Source organism: Micromys minutus, assembly GCF_963924665.1.
Source record: "Micromys minutus genome assembly, chromosome: 11".
Taxonomy (NCBI): Eukaryota; Metazoa; Chordata; class Mammalia; order Rodentia; family Muridae; genus Micromys; species Micromys minutus.
This window is the reverse complement of record NC_137980.1, coordinates 54,716,563-54,731,274: the sequence shown is the minus strand read 5'-3', so window position 1 is coordinate 54,731,274 and position 14,712 is coordinate 54,716,563. Positions and strand designations below refer to the sequence as shown.

The 14,712-nt window shown below is 41.7% G+C and overlaps 1 protein-coding gene across 6 annotated transcripts in view; it reads left to right on the top strand.

The window, feature by feature from the left end:
* The window catches only part of CSNK2A1 (casein kinase 2 alpha 1), a 41,581-nt gene extending 30,807 nt beyond the window's left edge, over nucleotides 1–10,774 (top strand). For all 6 annotated transcript variants that reach the window (XM_080925398.1, XM_080925394.1, XM_080925395.1 and 3 more), the window contains 5 exons: nucleotides 1,892–1,993; nucleotides 3,114–3,214; nucleotides 4,393–4,541; nucleotides 5,699–5,785; nucleotides 7,905–10,774. In XM_080925398.1, the coding sequence (XP_080781524.1) occupies nucleotides 1,892–1,993; nucleotides 3,114–3,214; nucleotides 4,393–4,541; nucleotides 5,699–5,785; nucleotides 7,905–8,020 (555 nt within the window). In that variant the 3' untranslated portion in view covers nucleotides 8,021–10,774. The remainder of the gene's footprint in view (nucleotides 1–1,891; nucleotides 1,994–3,113; nucleotides 3,215–4,392; nucleotides 4,542–5,698; nucleotides 5,786–7,904) is intronic.
* Nucleotides 10,775–14,712: the final 3,938 nt, after the last annotated feature.

Sequence of the window (14,712 nt, the reverse complement as noted above, 5' to 3'; positions counted from 1 at the left end):
TTGGTTATTTCTGCCCTCTGCAGGCATCCAGTATATATGCAATACACATATATACATATAGGAAGAACATTCACACATACAGTTACATCTTCAATTTTTCTTTAGATTTATATAATTTTATATGCATGAGTGCTTTGCTCAGCTGTATGTATAGACTGTCAGATTTGTGCCTGGTGCCGTGGAGGTAAGAATAGGGTATTAGATTCCTTGACACTTGAGTTACAGATATTTACATGCTGCTGCTGTCTGGGTGCTTGGACTCTGACCTGGCCTTTTTAACTGCTAAGCCATTTCTCCAACCCCAAAATAAATGTTTGATTTTTTGTTTTTATCTGATAAAAAGATTTACCAGTGTTCTAGAATTCCTTAAGAGCCACATTCTATGCCCATTATTTCTGAGTTATTATCAGATGTCTTCAAGTTTTAGGTTCTGCCCTAAAATTTCATCTCTAGAATTCTAAAGTACATAGCCTTGCTGGATATGGTCCCGTGTAGTAATAGGCTTTTTAGTCTCAGCACTAAGGAGACAGAGGCAGGCAGCTCTCTTAAGTTCAAGGACAGTCTGGAGGACATAGTGAATTCAGGCCAGCCAGGGCTGTGCAGTGGCATCCTCTCTCAAAGTGTTAACAAAATAGGATAGGCCCTCTCCCATCTCTAGGGGATCCTTGGATTTCTTCACATAGTAAAATTGCAGGCTTTTCTTCTCCAAGTAAAAAAAGCAGTTCAAAGTCATATTTACAGTTTGTTTTAAAACTGAGTCGAGGAAGATAGATAGCCCAGCATAACTGTCCTCTGAGAGGCTCTGTCCTGCAGCTGACTGAAACAGATGCATAGGCCCACAGCCAAACATGGGCCACAGTTTAGGGACTCTTAGGGAAGAGTTGGAGGAAGGATTAAGGGCCCTAGAAGGGATAGGAACTTCACAGGAAGACCAGTAGTATCAACTTACCTGAACCCTTGGGGCTCTCAGATACTGAACCTTGTCCTCCTACACATATTTAGCAACACTGCAGTTTGATCTTGTGGGTTCCCCAACAATTGGAGCAGGTGCTGTCCCTAAAGCTGCTGTCTTTCGTTCTCCCAACAGGATCCTTGTCTAGCCTCAGTGGGAGAGAATGTGCCTAGCCCTGCAGAGGCTTGACGTGCCAGAGTGTAGGGATACCTGGGGTGTCTCCACCCTCTCACTGGAGAAAGGGAGATTGTCTGCTGGGGGTAGATTGGGATGTTACATGAATAAACAAATTACTGGGGGGGGGGTGAGTTGAAGGCCTGAATTGACTAAAATTAAGAGCACATACTAATCTTGTAGATCTAAGTTAGGTTCTCATAGCCACTTATAACTCCAGCTCCAGGCAAACTAATGCCTTTCTGGATTTTTTTGGTGGCCGGGGGGGTGGGGGTGATTTTACTTTTACTCACATGCACATACATACTCACCCCCTATTTTAAAAGTCTTGGGGAGAAATAAAACTGGATTGAACTAAGGGCTGGAGTTATTAAATCAGTTTCCTAGCATGCAAAAGGCTTAAGGTTCCATCTCTTGTATTAAAGAAAACCCAAACAAGCCAATAAGTAAGTGAAAGAAGTGTGTTATTGATGTTTCACTATGAGCAAAGTGATTTTTAATGTTTTTTTCAATGTTTATTTGGGGGAGGGAGGCCTTTTAATCAGATCAGCAGTTGAGAACACTGACTGCTCTTCCAGAGGTCCTGAGTTCAATTCCCAGCAACCACATGGTGGCTCACAACCAATTGTAATGGGATCTGATGCCCTCTTCTGCTGTGTCTGATGAGAATGACAATGTACTCACAGACATAAAAATGTCTGTTTTGTATCCATAAATGACAAGCATGGGAATGTATATGTGATAATGATGTTTTCTTTAATACAGATGTACGATTATAGTTTGGATATGTGGAGCTTGGGTTGTATGCTGGCAAGTATGATCTTCCGGAAGGAGCCATTTTTCCATGGACATGACAATTATGATCAGGTGATAACATGTTACTCCCATTAAGAAATTTACTGACCTAGTGTAAAGATGGCCAGATCTGGAAACTCATTAGAAACTTCAGTGGGTCTGGGCTACCTGGTAAGTTCCAAGCCAGCCTGGGGTACAATATTTTAAAAATTTAAAAACCTATCCAGATGTGGTTGTGCATTTCTTTAGTCCTAGCACCTGGGAGACAAATGGCATCAAAAAAAATTGATATAAAGTACAGTTGCCACACACACTTCACCTGCCCAGCCCAGTTCACAGTCCGTAATACCTGACCGTTCTCTACTTCCTGAGACAGCTAGATTTAATCTTTTTTGGTGGTGGTGGTAGGGTGCCAAGTTAGAGTCTGTGTAACAAAAACGCTGGCTGCCCTAGAATTTGATTTATAAACCAGGCTGACCTCAAACTCAGAGAGACTTGCCTGCCTGCCTCAGTCTCTCAAGTGCTGGGATTAGAGGCGTGCACCACCACCTTCTGTATGTGCGTACATCCTTTTAGTGTTTGCTCTTGCTTCTTTGTGAAATGAGCATGTAAATTGCTCAGTAGAATACAAACACAGAGACTGGATTGACAGCTTAGACACCAAGAAGGCTTGTTGCTCTTGAAGAGGACATGGGCACAGTTTCCAGTACCCACATTATTTGACCCATGAACACCTGTAACTCCATTTCCAGATGGTCTTGATATCACCTAAAGCTTTATGTCAAGTGTCATACAGGACTGAGGGGTACAGGGTGCAGAGGAGTACCTTCAGATAGCTCATCGTCTGTCTGAAGGCAAATCTGGCAGTAAAAGCAATTGAAAATAGAGCTAACAGATACAGAAGTGTGTATGACAAGATCTAAAAGAAGAGCCATCATCATTTGATGAGTTGTAATGAGGAAAAAAAGACCACTAGGGGGTCATTTCAAAGGGAGAAAGAACCAGGCAAAGTAGTTGGCTTTTCCTAACGTTTTCTAATTGAGTTTATTTAGGAATTTTATACGGAATTTACCCCTCCTACACACCAAAATTTGAATTAAGCATTATGGGGTAACATTTATTTAACTCATTTATTAGTTGCTGACTTGTTATATATTATGCTTGTGGTATGGGTTCTTTTCTTTGATATTAGTTGGTGAGGATAGCCAAGGTTCTGGGAACGGAAGATTTATATGACTATATTGACAAGTACAACATTGAATTAGATCCACGTTTCAACGATATCTTGGGCAGGTAAGTTACCCCACCCCCAAAGTCTCTGGTTTTGGCAATTGTCTAATTGTCTTTGCCAAAAGTGCTAAGGTGTCTGGTCTGGTGCTATAGGATGCTGTTTGAGCACACATTATAACACTGGACTGAATGGTTATCTAACAGATCCTCATAGAAAGGCCTGAGTATGTGAAAGTTATAGTCAGGGTTCTTATGATGGGAATAAATGTAGGGTCTAAGAAGAATACAGTTGGATCAAACATTCAGATCTCTTCTGTTAACTGTTTACATCATCATAAGCAGCAGGACTAGGAAAGGAAGTAGACTGACAGCTCCCTGGCAGGGCTGATGAACAAGAGTAGGAACACACTGGCCACTTAGAGGAGGACATAGGCTTCCTGATGTAAAGGCATTTTTTTGTCTGCTGAATGGCAGAATTGCCAAGAATGGAGATGGGGGAAGAGCACTGGCAAGCTCAGCCACCTGTCTGCTGCCCAAGAACGTTGACAACCTAAGAATCACCTGAAGTATGTTTCTTCAAAGACAGAAGGCCAGTTTTTTCCTTGGAGCAATATTGTTGAAATATTTAATCCCAATCTGGGGTTTCTACCCCACCTTTGACGTGGATAAAAGATAGAACTTTTGTATCTATAATAAACCTTAGCACTAGAGCTGGACAGATATCTACCCTCTATGCTATTAGAATCTATTTTCTATCAATAACCCCGAGTTTTCACTTACTATGTTTCATCTGGGCTGTTCTTAATTCCCAATTGGCCAGCCCTCAGGGCCATGTTTTCTTGACTCCTACCCCATGGCAGCTTCCTCTTCCTCCTCACCTTCTCTCTCTCATGGTTCTCCTCAGACCCCCAGACCCCTTAATTAAACCTGTGTATGTTTCTTCTGCCCTGCTATTGGCTGTTGGCATCAGAAATAACTTGGGGTCAGGTCACATAGCGTCACTTGCATCTATGTGTGGACTCTGTCTCTGGGGCAACCAGGTCTTAGCATTAGAAATACGAGCAGCATCAGGCCAGTCCACAGAGCAGCACTGTCATTGCCAGTTACTTCCTATCTGTGAGTGTTACCCCTGTGTAATAAAGTAGTGCTGCATGGCTGCTCTTTGGATTTTATTCCCTGTCACTGTTTGCTAGGCTTCTGTACCCTATGACCCATTTTTCATTTCTAATTTTGCCTTATAGACACTCCCGTAAGCGATGGGAACGCTTTGTCCACAGTGAAAACCAGCACCTTGTCAGCCCCGAGGCCTTGGATTTTCTGGACAAGCTGCTGCGATACGACCACCAGTCACGGCTCACTGCAAGAGAGGCCATGGAACACCCTTACTTCTGTGAGTCCACTGCCCAGTAGACTATGAGACGGGAGAGTTCATGCTGTAAACAAGGTTCTGGACTGAGTGTTCTAGCTCAGACCTGGAATAGATCAGTTCCTATTAGTCTACCAAGAAGTTACTTTACCCATCCTGATCCTCAGATGGGGGGGTCACTGACAGCAGTTGCCATGCAGACTTTGGGGAAGTGGACTTGGTATATAGGCAGTGCCAGACCACTTAACCTAGTATGTGTGAGACCTTCAGTTTTATCCACAGTACTACCAAAATTTAAAAAGGCACATGATAATGCTTTAAAGAAATTTCATTGTTTTCATTATACAGTGGTTTGTGCCTATAATCTCTATACTTGAGACCTAAACTAAGTTCACAAGTTCCAAATCAGACTGGGCTATATAGTAGCTACCAAGCTAGGCTGCGTTATGAAGTAGGAATCTATCTAAAAGAGGGGAAAGGGGGATGGTTTGAGCTGGTTGGGTAGAGTAGGTCTCATCTGACCTACCTTTGCTAATCATTTGTTAACGAGAGCTAGAGAGATTTACAAGTTTTACTATTGTATGAACTGTAAGGTTTATGGGTATATAGCCAACTACGCTTTTGTGAGTGAGATGTTATTCCTACCCATTCTAGACTTACAGTACTGTTTGTTTTACTATTGGATTGTTCCCTGAAGATAATAAAATGATTTCCAATTAGTCTAATAGCCTGTTGCCCATTCCACTATAACTGAACCATGTATGGGATGAAGAGTAAAATTTATGATTATGTACTATCTTACACAGGCAAATACCTTTGGCCCACTCAGTCTTTTGCTCTGGACCAATTCACTAATAATAAATTGCTGCCTTGGCCAGGTTAAGTTGTATTGTCTCCTAAATCTATTTGGCTACCTTGATTTTTACTTAGCTGTATGATGAATGAATACTCATCATCCTGCCATTGTATTCACTGTTGGTTTTTAGCTACAGTCTGTACAGACCAGGTGTTTATTATGTAATACTTATTTGATTCATGGTGAAGGTAGTTGCTACTTCATGTTCTAGGATACAGAGTATAAATTAAATTAAAGGCAAAGATTGAAGATAGCTGCTCTTATTTCTCCGAATTAGTTTTGTTCATTAAGCATAACAGAACCAACCTTATTATCTGTTTTCTAGACACTGTTGTGAAGGACCAGGCCCGAATGGGTTCGACTAGCATGGCAGGGGGCAGCACACCTGTCAGCAGCGCCAATATGATGTCAGGTTGGTGACTGGTCAGCTCTCTTTTAGAAAGTAGAAGAAAGCTACTGTTCTTAGTCTTAGTACCCTTTTTGTACCTGATTTCTTGAATACCTTTTCTTCTCTGTAAAATTGTGAGTGTGTGTTGGTGTGAGAACATTGGCATGCATTTAGGTGGAAACCAGATGTCAACCTCGAATGTCATTGTTCAGGAGCCATCCACTTTGTTTAGTTGAGTTATTTTATGTGTGTGCATGTGCACCACAAGCTACGGGCTTGCTCCTTGGGACCTACCAATTAGGTTAGGCTAACTGGTTAGACAGCCCTAGGGACAAGTCTTTTTTTTTCCTCCCCAACCCTAGATTTACATGGATGGTGGGGATCAAACATTGGCCAGTGGGTGTATATATATAATCTGTCCTGCTAAATGCTCTGGGTATACTTTTAATGATACTGTCTTGTAAAATACCAACAGTGTCTCCCCTTCAAAGTTCTAGTACTCCTTCAGAAAGTTCTGTCAGAGACTTGAATTCCAAACAAACTATGAAGAGCAAAGAGATGGATGGACAGACGGACGGACGGGTGGATGGATGGATGAATGGATGGGTGGATGGATAAATGCAGTGATTGGCTTTTTGAAACAGGATCATGTATAGCTCAAAGATATTTTTCACTTACATACTCATTTCAACTTTTTGTATTTTGAACCATGAACAGTACTCTCCCACATTCATGGTTTTACTTACTCTTGATTCAAAAGTACTATTTGTTTGGTGTCTGTTGAGAACTCATAACTTCATAATTTTATTTTTTATGTATGTGAGTACATTGTAGCTATCTTCAGACACCAGAAGAGGGCATTAGCTCTCATTACAGATGGTTGTGAGCCACCATGTGGTTGCTGGGAACTGTGCTCTTAACCACTGAGCCATCTCTCCAGCCCCATATAAATTTTTAAAAAGAGTTTTGTTGGGCTGGAGAAATGGCTCAGTGGTTAAGAGCACTGACTGATCTTCCAGAGGTCCTGAGTTCAAATCCCAGCAACCACATGGTGGCTCACACCATCTGTAATGAGAGCTGATGTTCTCTTCTGGTGTGTCTAAGGACAGCTACAGTGTACTTATATATAGTAAATAAATAAACTAAAAAAAAAGTTTTGTTATAATTAGTCTTTGAACAACTGTCAAGCTACAATGGTCACTTAGTGGAGAAAGGTGCATTCTTGCCTAAAAGTGAAGATTGTGTTTGGAACTTTATTTATGATTGTGACTAAGTTTTAAATTCATCTATTGTATATATGTATGTAGCAAAACAGACTATACATATATAGTGGTGGGCACTATCCATAGTCTCAGGAACTCTGGAGCATTGGAACACATACCACACAGATAGGAGGGGTGTCTTGTATTTTGGGGAAATGAGGGAAGGAGAGGGAGGGAGAACTGGCTGATTGAGGGCAAACTGCATAGCTTTGATTAAAAATGGAGAAGAAACCAAATGGGAAAAAAAAATTTCTAAACACAGATCATCACTTAGAGGCAAAAATGCACCTTTTTCGACTAAGTGACCATTGTAGCTTGACAGTTGGTTAAAGCCCTATGCTATTCAGCGTGGTAGCAACTGCCCGCACGGCTATCTAATGAAAACTGTGTAAAGGTAGTGTTGTGGCCTCAGTCCTTGCAGCCACATTTCAAGTGCTTACTCACCGTGTCTCACCAGAAGTCACCCTTTGAGAAAGTGGGGTGCAGAGCAGAGCTGCCAGTGGTAACTGCATAATTGTCAGCTGGCTGTTAAATTCTCTATGACTTTTAGTATTTTTTTTTTTTACAATATTTACTTGGTTGTTTCATTTATTCACGTCCATGAGTGCTTCTGGTGTGTCTGAGTCAGATTCCATTACAGATGGTTGTGAACATGGAATTAAATTCAGGACCTCCAAAAGCATAGCCATCCCTCTAGCTCCGCTAGAACTTTTAACTTGGACTTCTATAGATTAAACTTTGAAGCATGCAAAATGTGGCCAAGAGAAGCTGTAAAGAAAACATTATCATTGTGCTAACTTTGGGGGAAAACATCATGGAAGATTTGGTAGCTCTGATTTATGTTTGCAGTCTGTCAATGGCTTACGGCTCTTCTCTTTCAGGGATTTCTTCAGTGCCAACCCCTTCACCCCTTGGACCTCTGGCAGGCTCACCAGTGATTGCTGCTGCCAACTCACTTGGGATACCTGTTCCAGCTGCCGCTGGCGCTCAGCAGTAATGACCCCATCTATCTTCTGATGCCGGAGCAGAGGTGGGGAAGTCCACCCTCTCCTTGATGCAGCTTGCGCCTGGTTGGGAGGGGTGCGAACACTTCAGAAGCACCGTGTCTGAACCGTTGCTTGTGGATTTAGTAGTTGAGTCATAAAAAAAAAAATAGGCTGATTTTCTTTCTTTCTTTTTTTTTAAACTTGGACTTTTCATAACTCAGGGGATTCCCTGAAAAAATTACCTACAGGTGGAATATTTCATGGACAAAATTTTTTCTCCCCTTCCCAATTCAGTTTATCACCACTAAAGAACAAAGATAAACTGGCCTCAGTCCCAGCTGATGCGTTTGGGTGGAAATTTTGTCCCCTTCCCACGTTGCTCTCCCCACATTGTACACTCTTGGGGCTTATATCTCATGTTCTTCTCCAGAGATTATAAACTGCAGTTCATCAAGGGAGGAGGGGAGGGAAAAGGTAGGGAGGACCCAGTCCATCCTGAAACACTTCTGCTGGCTGGCCACTTCATCTCTTCTCTCCAGGACTGCATCCCTGGCTTATTCCGTCTCTGGTGGAGGTGGGTCTGGCTTAGTTACATCAAGATGTTAAAAGTCTACCCAACTTGCAGGCAGATCCAAAAGCTTTTTTTTCCTGAACAAATCATGTTTTATTCACCTAACCCTAAATGATTTTAATTTTAGTTTTATTTCCATTAGTCATAGTTTTCTTTCTGGGCTCCTACTTTGGTCTTTCCCGTTTCATCTCCAGACATGTTGTGCTTCATAGCTGGTAGGAGAGGGAAGGCAAAATCTTTTTTGGTTTTCTTTGACTTGGCCATTTTGAAGTCAGTTAGTTAGTGGGCATAATTTATTGCTTTTTAAAAAAGAACTATTGTCCATATAAGTTTCATGCTAGCACTCTTAGGAGCTAACGGGTGATGTGGCCACACTGGGTTCATTTTAAGCTTTGTGCTTTCCTCCTTCCTGCCTTGCCCTTTCTTTACATGCCATCTAGTGAGGAGCCCTGCTCTCAGAGTTGTAAGTGTATTTGAGAGGCAGGAGCAGAGCCACTATCTTCAGTGAACCAGAAATGGTAGACCTGTAATTGTGGGAAACTATCAGTTCTCTTGTTATGGCCCTGCCATCCCTTGCTATGTGTATATATAATACTTTGTCCTTCACGTGTGAAACATCCAGTGTTGGAATTCTTTGGTGTAAATAAACGTTTGGTTTTATTTATCAAGGTTAGATTTAAGTTCCCTGTGTAAAAGGTCTCGCTGGGTGGGTGTCTCACATTCAAACCTGAGGGGACTACAGCCCATGCCATGGAAGCTTCCCAAGGCCCTCGTTTTTATACACCCATCATTTGACCCATGGTACTGGGCAGGGCAGAGAGGCCTTAAAAAAGCACCACAAGCCAAAGCATCTCTGGGGATTAAGGATCCTTTGCCATAAAACTCATTCTGTGTCTCAGCATTGCAGGGATTGGGGATAGGAAAAGTCGCCAGTTTTTGTGTGTTTGTGTGTATAAAGTGGACTTTCCACTGTAATCCAACCACCTAAGTTTATCAGGTGCTTCACTGAGGAAGCCTAGTTTTTTAAGCACAATAGCAAAACATCAGCTCTGTATTTTCTCCTGTTATTTCATTACAGTAGCTGCCTGTGGGGACTAGGAAAAAAATCTTCCAACATATTTTAAGGCCTAAAGTCTTAGTTCCCCATTCTCCTACCTTTATAGATTCATAAGCCTTTCTCACCTGGCATCATAGATGAAACATAATTGTTTGGGGAGTTGAATTTAATTAACTTACCTAACTTTGTAACCCATCTTGGCTTTAGTAATTTTATCAAGGTGGTGGCTTTAGCGAATGTAATGATAAAAGTAGAGGATACTAATGCTTTTCTTAATGTTTCTCAACCATAGAGAGAGCTGAAAAGAAAACCGAACTACAGAGTGATTTTTCTTCTTTTTGGCCACTTGCAGTGACTATTTATTGTACTTGATTCTTGTGTGCCCTAGCGTGCTGTGAGGGTTGCCAAGTTGGGTTTGTGCAGAGCTGAAAGCACCAGGCGTGCCAGAGATGCAGTTTGTGATCATGTTTGCACTGGATCATGATTTGAAACAAGACACTTAGACTGATGAATTTTTTCTTTGGAGGTGGAAAGGAAAGTTGTGATCAGGACTCACACACCCTGCTCACAGTTCAGACATATAGGTGTGTCTGAGGCTGGTGTGGACAGCTGTAGGTAACTAACTGGGCCTCCTCACACATCAGACGTGTGCAAGAGCTGAGGGTGAGTGCAGAGGACTCTGGAGTGCCGCCCACGAGCCTTTAAAATAAACCGGAGCTTAAAAAAACAAAAGGAGTCACTGCAGAAATGTGGAAAGTTTTAAAAGATCTGAATGGGTGGGGGGGTAGGGAGGGTCAGGGTTTACAGAGTAACAACTTCTGTGTTGTAAATTACCTCATCTGTACACCTTGTATTGGGACACTATTTCTCAGCACTTCCTGTGTCTATTGATGGCGGGATAGATGCCAATATAAAACAGCTGTGTTGGCAGTTACTCTGAAAGTATTTTTTAACTTTGTTTTGAAGTGTGCCCTTTCCCTCTTTTAAGTTTAAAGTCAGAATTCCCCACCTTGATTTATTGGTTGTGATTGTATTGTAATTGGTATGACTAAGACATAACTGTGCTGGGAAGAAGTTGTGCCATGAAGGTCTTTAATTTTTTTTTTAAAATAAAAACGTTTAAATCAATGAAATGTCCATGCAGCCTGAGCAATATGCTTCTCCAACCGACACCGTGTGTAATAAAAGATGACTTAGTTTTCATAGGATTTGAACTTAATACTGGGTTGGTGGAGATGTTAGGTGGGAGAAATTTAATATTGGTGGAGGAACTCTGAAGTTTTGGCATTGATGTGCAGTGTAAGGGAGCGTCCTTTTCATTCATGCCCCTGTCTCACACATTACGTGTTTTCTGAGTTAGTCACATCTGGTCAACCTAGGGCCACTCTGCTTGGGAGGGAAGGGAGAATGTGTGTCAAGTTTCTGGCATTTGTTAATTTCTCTGATGGTGAAGGTTAGTTAGTTCTTGGTTTAAAATGCCTATGAGAACATGTTTAGGGATTTTCCTTGTGATGAGCAGTGTTATGATCCCTGTGGGCAGTGAACCGTGAAGGGAGCACGGCTGTGGAGGCCATTTTGCAGTCTTACAGATGTGAACTCTGTGTGTACTGATGAGCTTGTTGGGAACATATTAGGCAGCTTAAATGCATACCACCATAAAGGACTGACAGTGCATGAAACAGCTCACACACTGACCAGGGCATGTTTGTTTCTCATTAAGACATAGTTATAAGAACTGGAGAATGCTGGTGTTAAATTTCTCATTTGCTTTATAAAGTGTTCACTGCATAGGATTTTACCTCCCTGACTTGGAGATTACTGAGACTGAAAAGTAGGACTTAGATCCAATAGAATTAGAATTGACTGACTGGGAAAATCCGGGAACTGTAGTTTTGTCATCATCAGCTACAACTTCCCACAGCAGGTTTTCTGTCATACTTAGATGTGAGTGTGTCACGACCCTTGCCTGCCTTCCTGCTGGTATTTTCTTCTTGGTGTTGCAGTTTAAGGGATGTTCCTAGTTATAGGTCATTTGTGTTAAAGAAGCTGACTTCTAGGACCACCCCCCCCCTTTTTTTTTTTTGGAGACATGTTTTTTCTGTGTAACAGTCATGGTCAAGAAGTTGCTTCTCAAAACATAGGAACACCAAACTCAGTCAGACAGGGATGGTTTCTTGAACACACACTCTAATACTGATCAGACTAGGGGCATAGCTCAGAAGTATCAAGGGACTTTTTTTTTTTTTTTTTTTTTTTTTTCTGTTAATTTAGCAAAAACCACAGTGAGCTCATACGTAGGTGCAGGAAGTGCTGCTCTCCTGTCAGCCATTTTAGACACAACAATTAATATTGACCTTTAACCTGATGGGTTCTGCATAAATAAAGCTTTGTGGAATTTCTTAGGATTAACAAACCTCAGAACATAACTGGGGATGTGGTTACCATGGTCATGTTCTGAGTCAAGTCTCTGTCAGTAGCTGGCAGGCATGTTACAAACAAAATGGCTACAGTTGTTCTGATTGGTGGGGGTGGGGTCAGATCTTTAATAACAGTAACAGCTGTGGCTGTCCCAGAACTCATTTTGTAGTCCAGGCAGGCCTCAAATACTGCCTCCTGAGTGCTGAGATTAAAGGCATGCACCTCAGTGCCCATCAAGAACCTTTTTTTTTTTTTTTTTTGTTTAAAGAAGAAATTAAATTAGGGTAACACTTTTTTTCTCAGAAATAAGGTCTGAAAACTTGGATCTTCATGACCTGCCCATCTGAGGGCTCCTCGCCTTGATTCTACTACTGCATTTCTTTCTTTTTGTGCCACTTGAATTTTTCTTGTGATTTTGAGTTGATGTCATTGTCTGTCTCTCACACATGCAAGTCATCTCACTGTTGACCCTGCGTGTCTTACTAAAACCCTTTTTCTAAAATACAGGTAGGCCATTATCTCCCAGAAATGAAGAAGGCTGAATGGAATAACAGTGCTTACTAAATGGCCAGAAATATCACGGCAGGGGGCATCTCAGAGCCTTCTCGGGTTTGTAGCTGTAATTATAAACCACAGGCTAGGCTGGATCAATAGGACAAGAAAATGTTTATTTAAGGAGCCTTAGGGAAGAAGTGGCTAAAGATAATCTCAACTAATTTGGTAAAATTGAAACACAGATTGGGGGGGGTGGTATTTGTGTGTGGGTGTGTGGTTTTGTTCTTGTTTGAAGTAGGGTTTCTCTAGTTCTGGCTGTGAAACTGTTATGTAGACCAGGCTGGCCTTAACACCAACAGATCTGCTAAATACCTGTATATGTAGTAATATAAAGTCCGACTGTTCTCTAGATAAGATGTACATAGAGAGCATCAGAACGTCCTTGGGTTCTGGAACTCATTGTAGGGCAGCACATATTACATAGACTTTGTAGCCTTTCTTTGACCCTGTGAGAAATTTAACCATTTCCAAGAACTGACCCAGCAGAACTGCAGATGCCCTGCTTGTTAAATAGAACCTTCACAAGTGACTTTGTTGTAAGATATTACCAGCATGCCCTAAGACATAGGAAAGCCATAACTGATCCAGAGAAGGACATGCAAAGTTGGTTCTTCATTACTTGGGGACAGGCCCCTATTTGCCCTCTTGGTCACAATCTCTCCTGTCCCAAAAGTTCCAGTACTTTATAAGACTGAAGTGGTGTGAACCTTTACTCCCAACACTCTGGAGGCAGACCCAGGTGGATTTTTTTGAGGTCAGACTGGTCTCCAATGAAGTGAATTCTAGGACAGCCAGGGCTACACAGAGAAACCCTGTCTCAGGGGTAGAGGGACTGAAGTAAAAAGTACCTGCTTGTTCAGATTAGATGCCAAGTGTGAGTGCCCACTGAAGTTTTAGACTATAGTAGACTAGGAGCAGATGGTGTCTCCTTTACTATGTACAGTATGCACAATAAGGTATCTATAGGAAGGCTGTAGATCTTTGAAAAAATGTGTTTTTAGAAGATAGAAGCGGCACGTTCACTAAAAAAGAAAGCCTGGCAGGCGTCTACCAGGTCAGCCAGGTTTCTAATTTCCCCAAAGCCCAGAATGGCTTTTTGCTGTTTTTCCTACTCTTTTGTCTGATGCTGTCACTCTGGCCATAGTCGTAGGGATTCTCCTTTGCCACCATGAAATTGCCCTTGCCCTGAGCCCTCCACATCAGCTCCTCTAGAATGGCCAGTCTGTTTCTTACATTTGTAGCAGAGGCCTAACCCAGGTTGTCTTAGAATGTAACATGTAGCTCAGGCAGACCTGGAACTTGCCTGTAAGCATTTCTCAACTCCCCAGTGCTGAGATTACAGTTGTATGCACTCTACCTAGCCCTGGCTGTCCTGTACAAGGTGTCACTCAACAAGGATGTCGGTTCATGAATCTGGCTCTGTCCTCAACAACTTGGGGTGAGAGATTAGGTATGAACTATGTAGAAATATCAAATAATACAGCGAAAATTAAGGTTGTATATATGGAATAATTCTAGCTGGTCTGTTTTTTCATGCCTAGAAAATATTGTGGATTGTACCTTATTTTTTGAAGCCTGGCATGTGTAAGGCTCTGGATTCTCTAGCACTGAAATAAATGAGTTCATCAATTATGTAGGAAAATTAAAGATTTCCAGTCAACATGGTAGAGGGGACTAATTTATAAAGGCACTCACATTTCCCTTAATGCCAATAGCATACCACAATTTACTTTAAAACAGAAGGCTCATATTAAAGAAAAAAGGGAAATCCCCACCTTTCAAAGGAAGATAGAATTTATCCTGAAGAACAAGTGCATACTGAAGACCAGATACAAATGAGCCTCAGAGGATGGAGACAGACAGGCAGAGACAGAGACCCCCACCTTGGGACCTTTCAAGTTACAAACTGAAACAGTTCCCTGATATTTGTAGAGGCTGCCTCTGGGAAAACATCTGGAAGAAAACAAAAGTATTAACTATAATTGCCTCTGGCAAATAGCATTAAGCTAGCACAGGAAATCCTACTAGAAAAGGTTCTTAAACTATCCCATGCCTTCATTCTGTTTCGTGAGTGATACGGAACAACAGCTATGTTTTCAAGG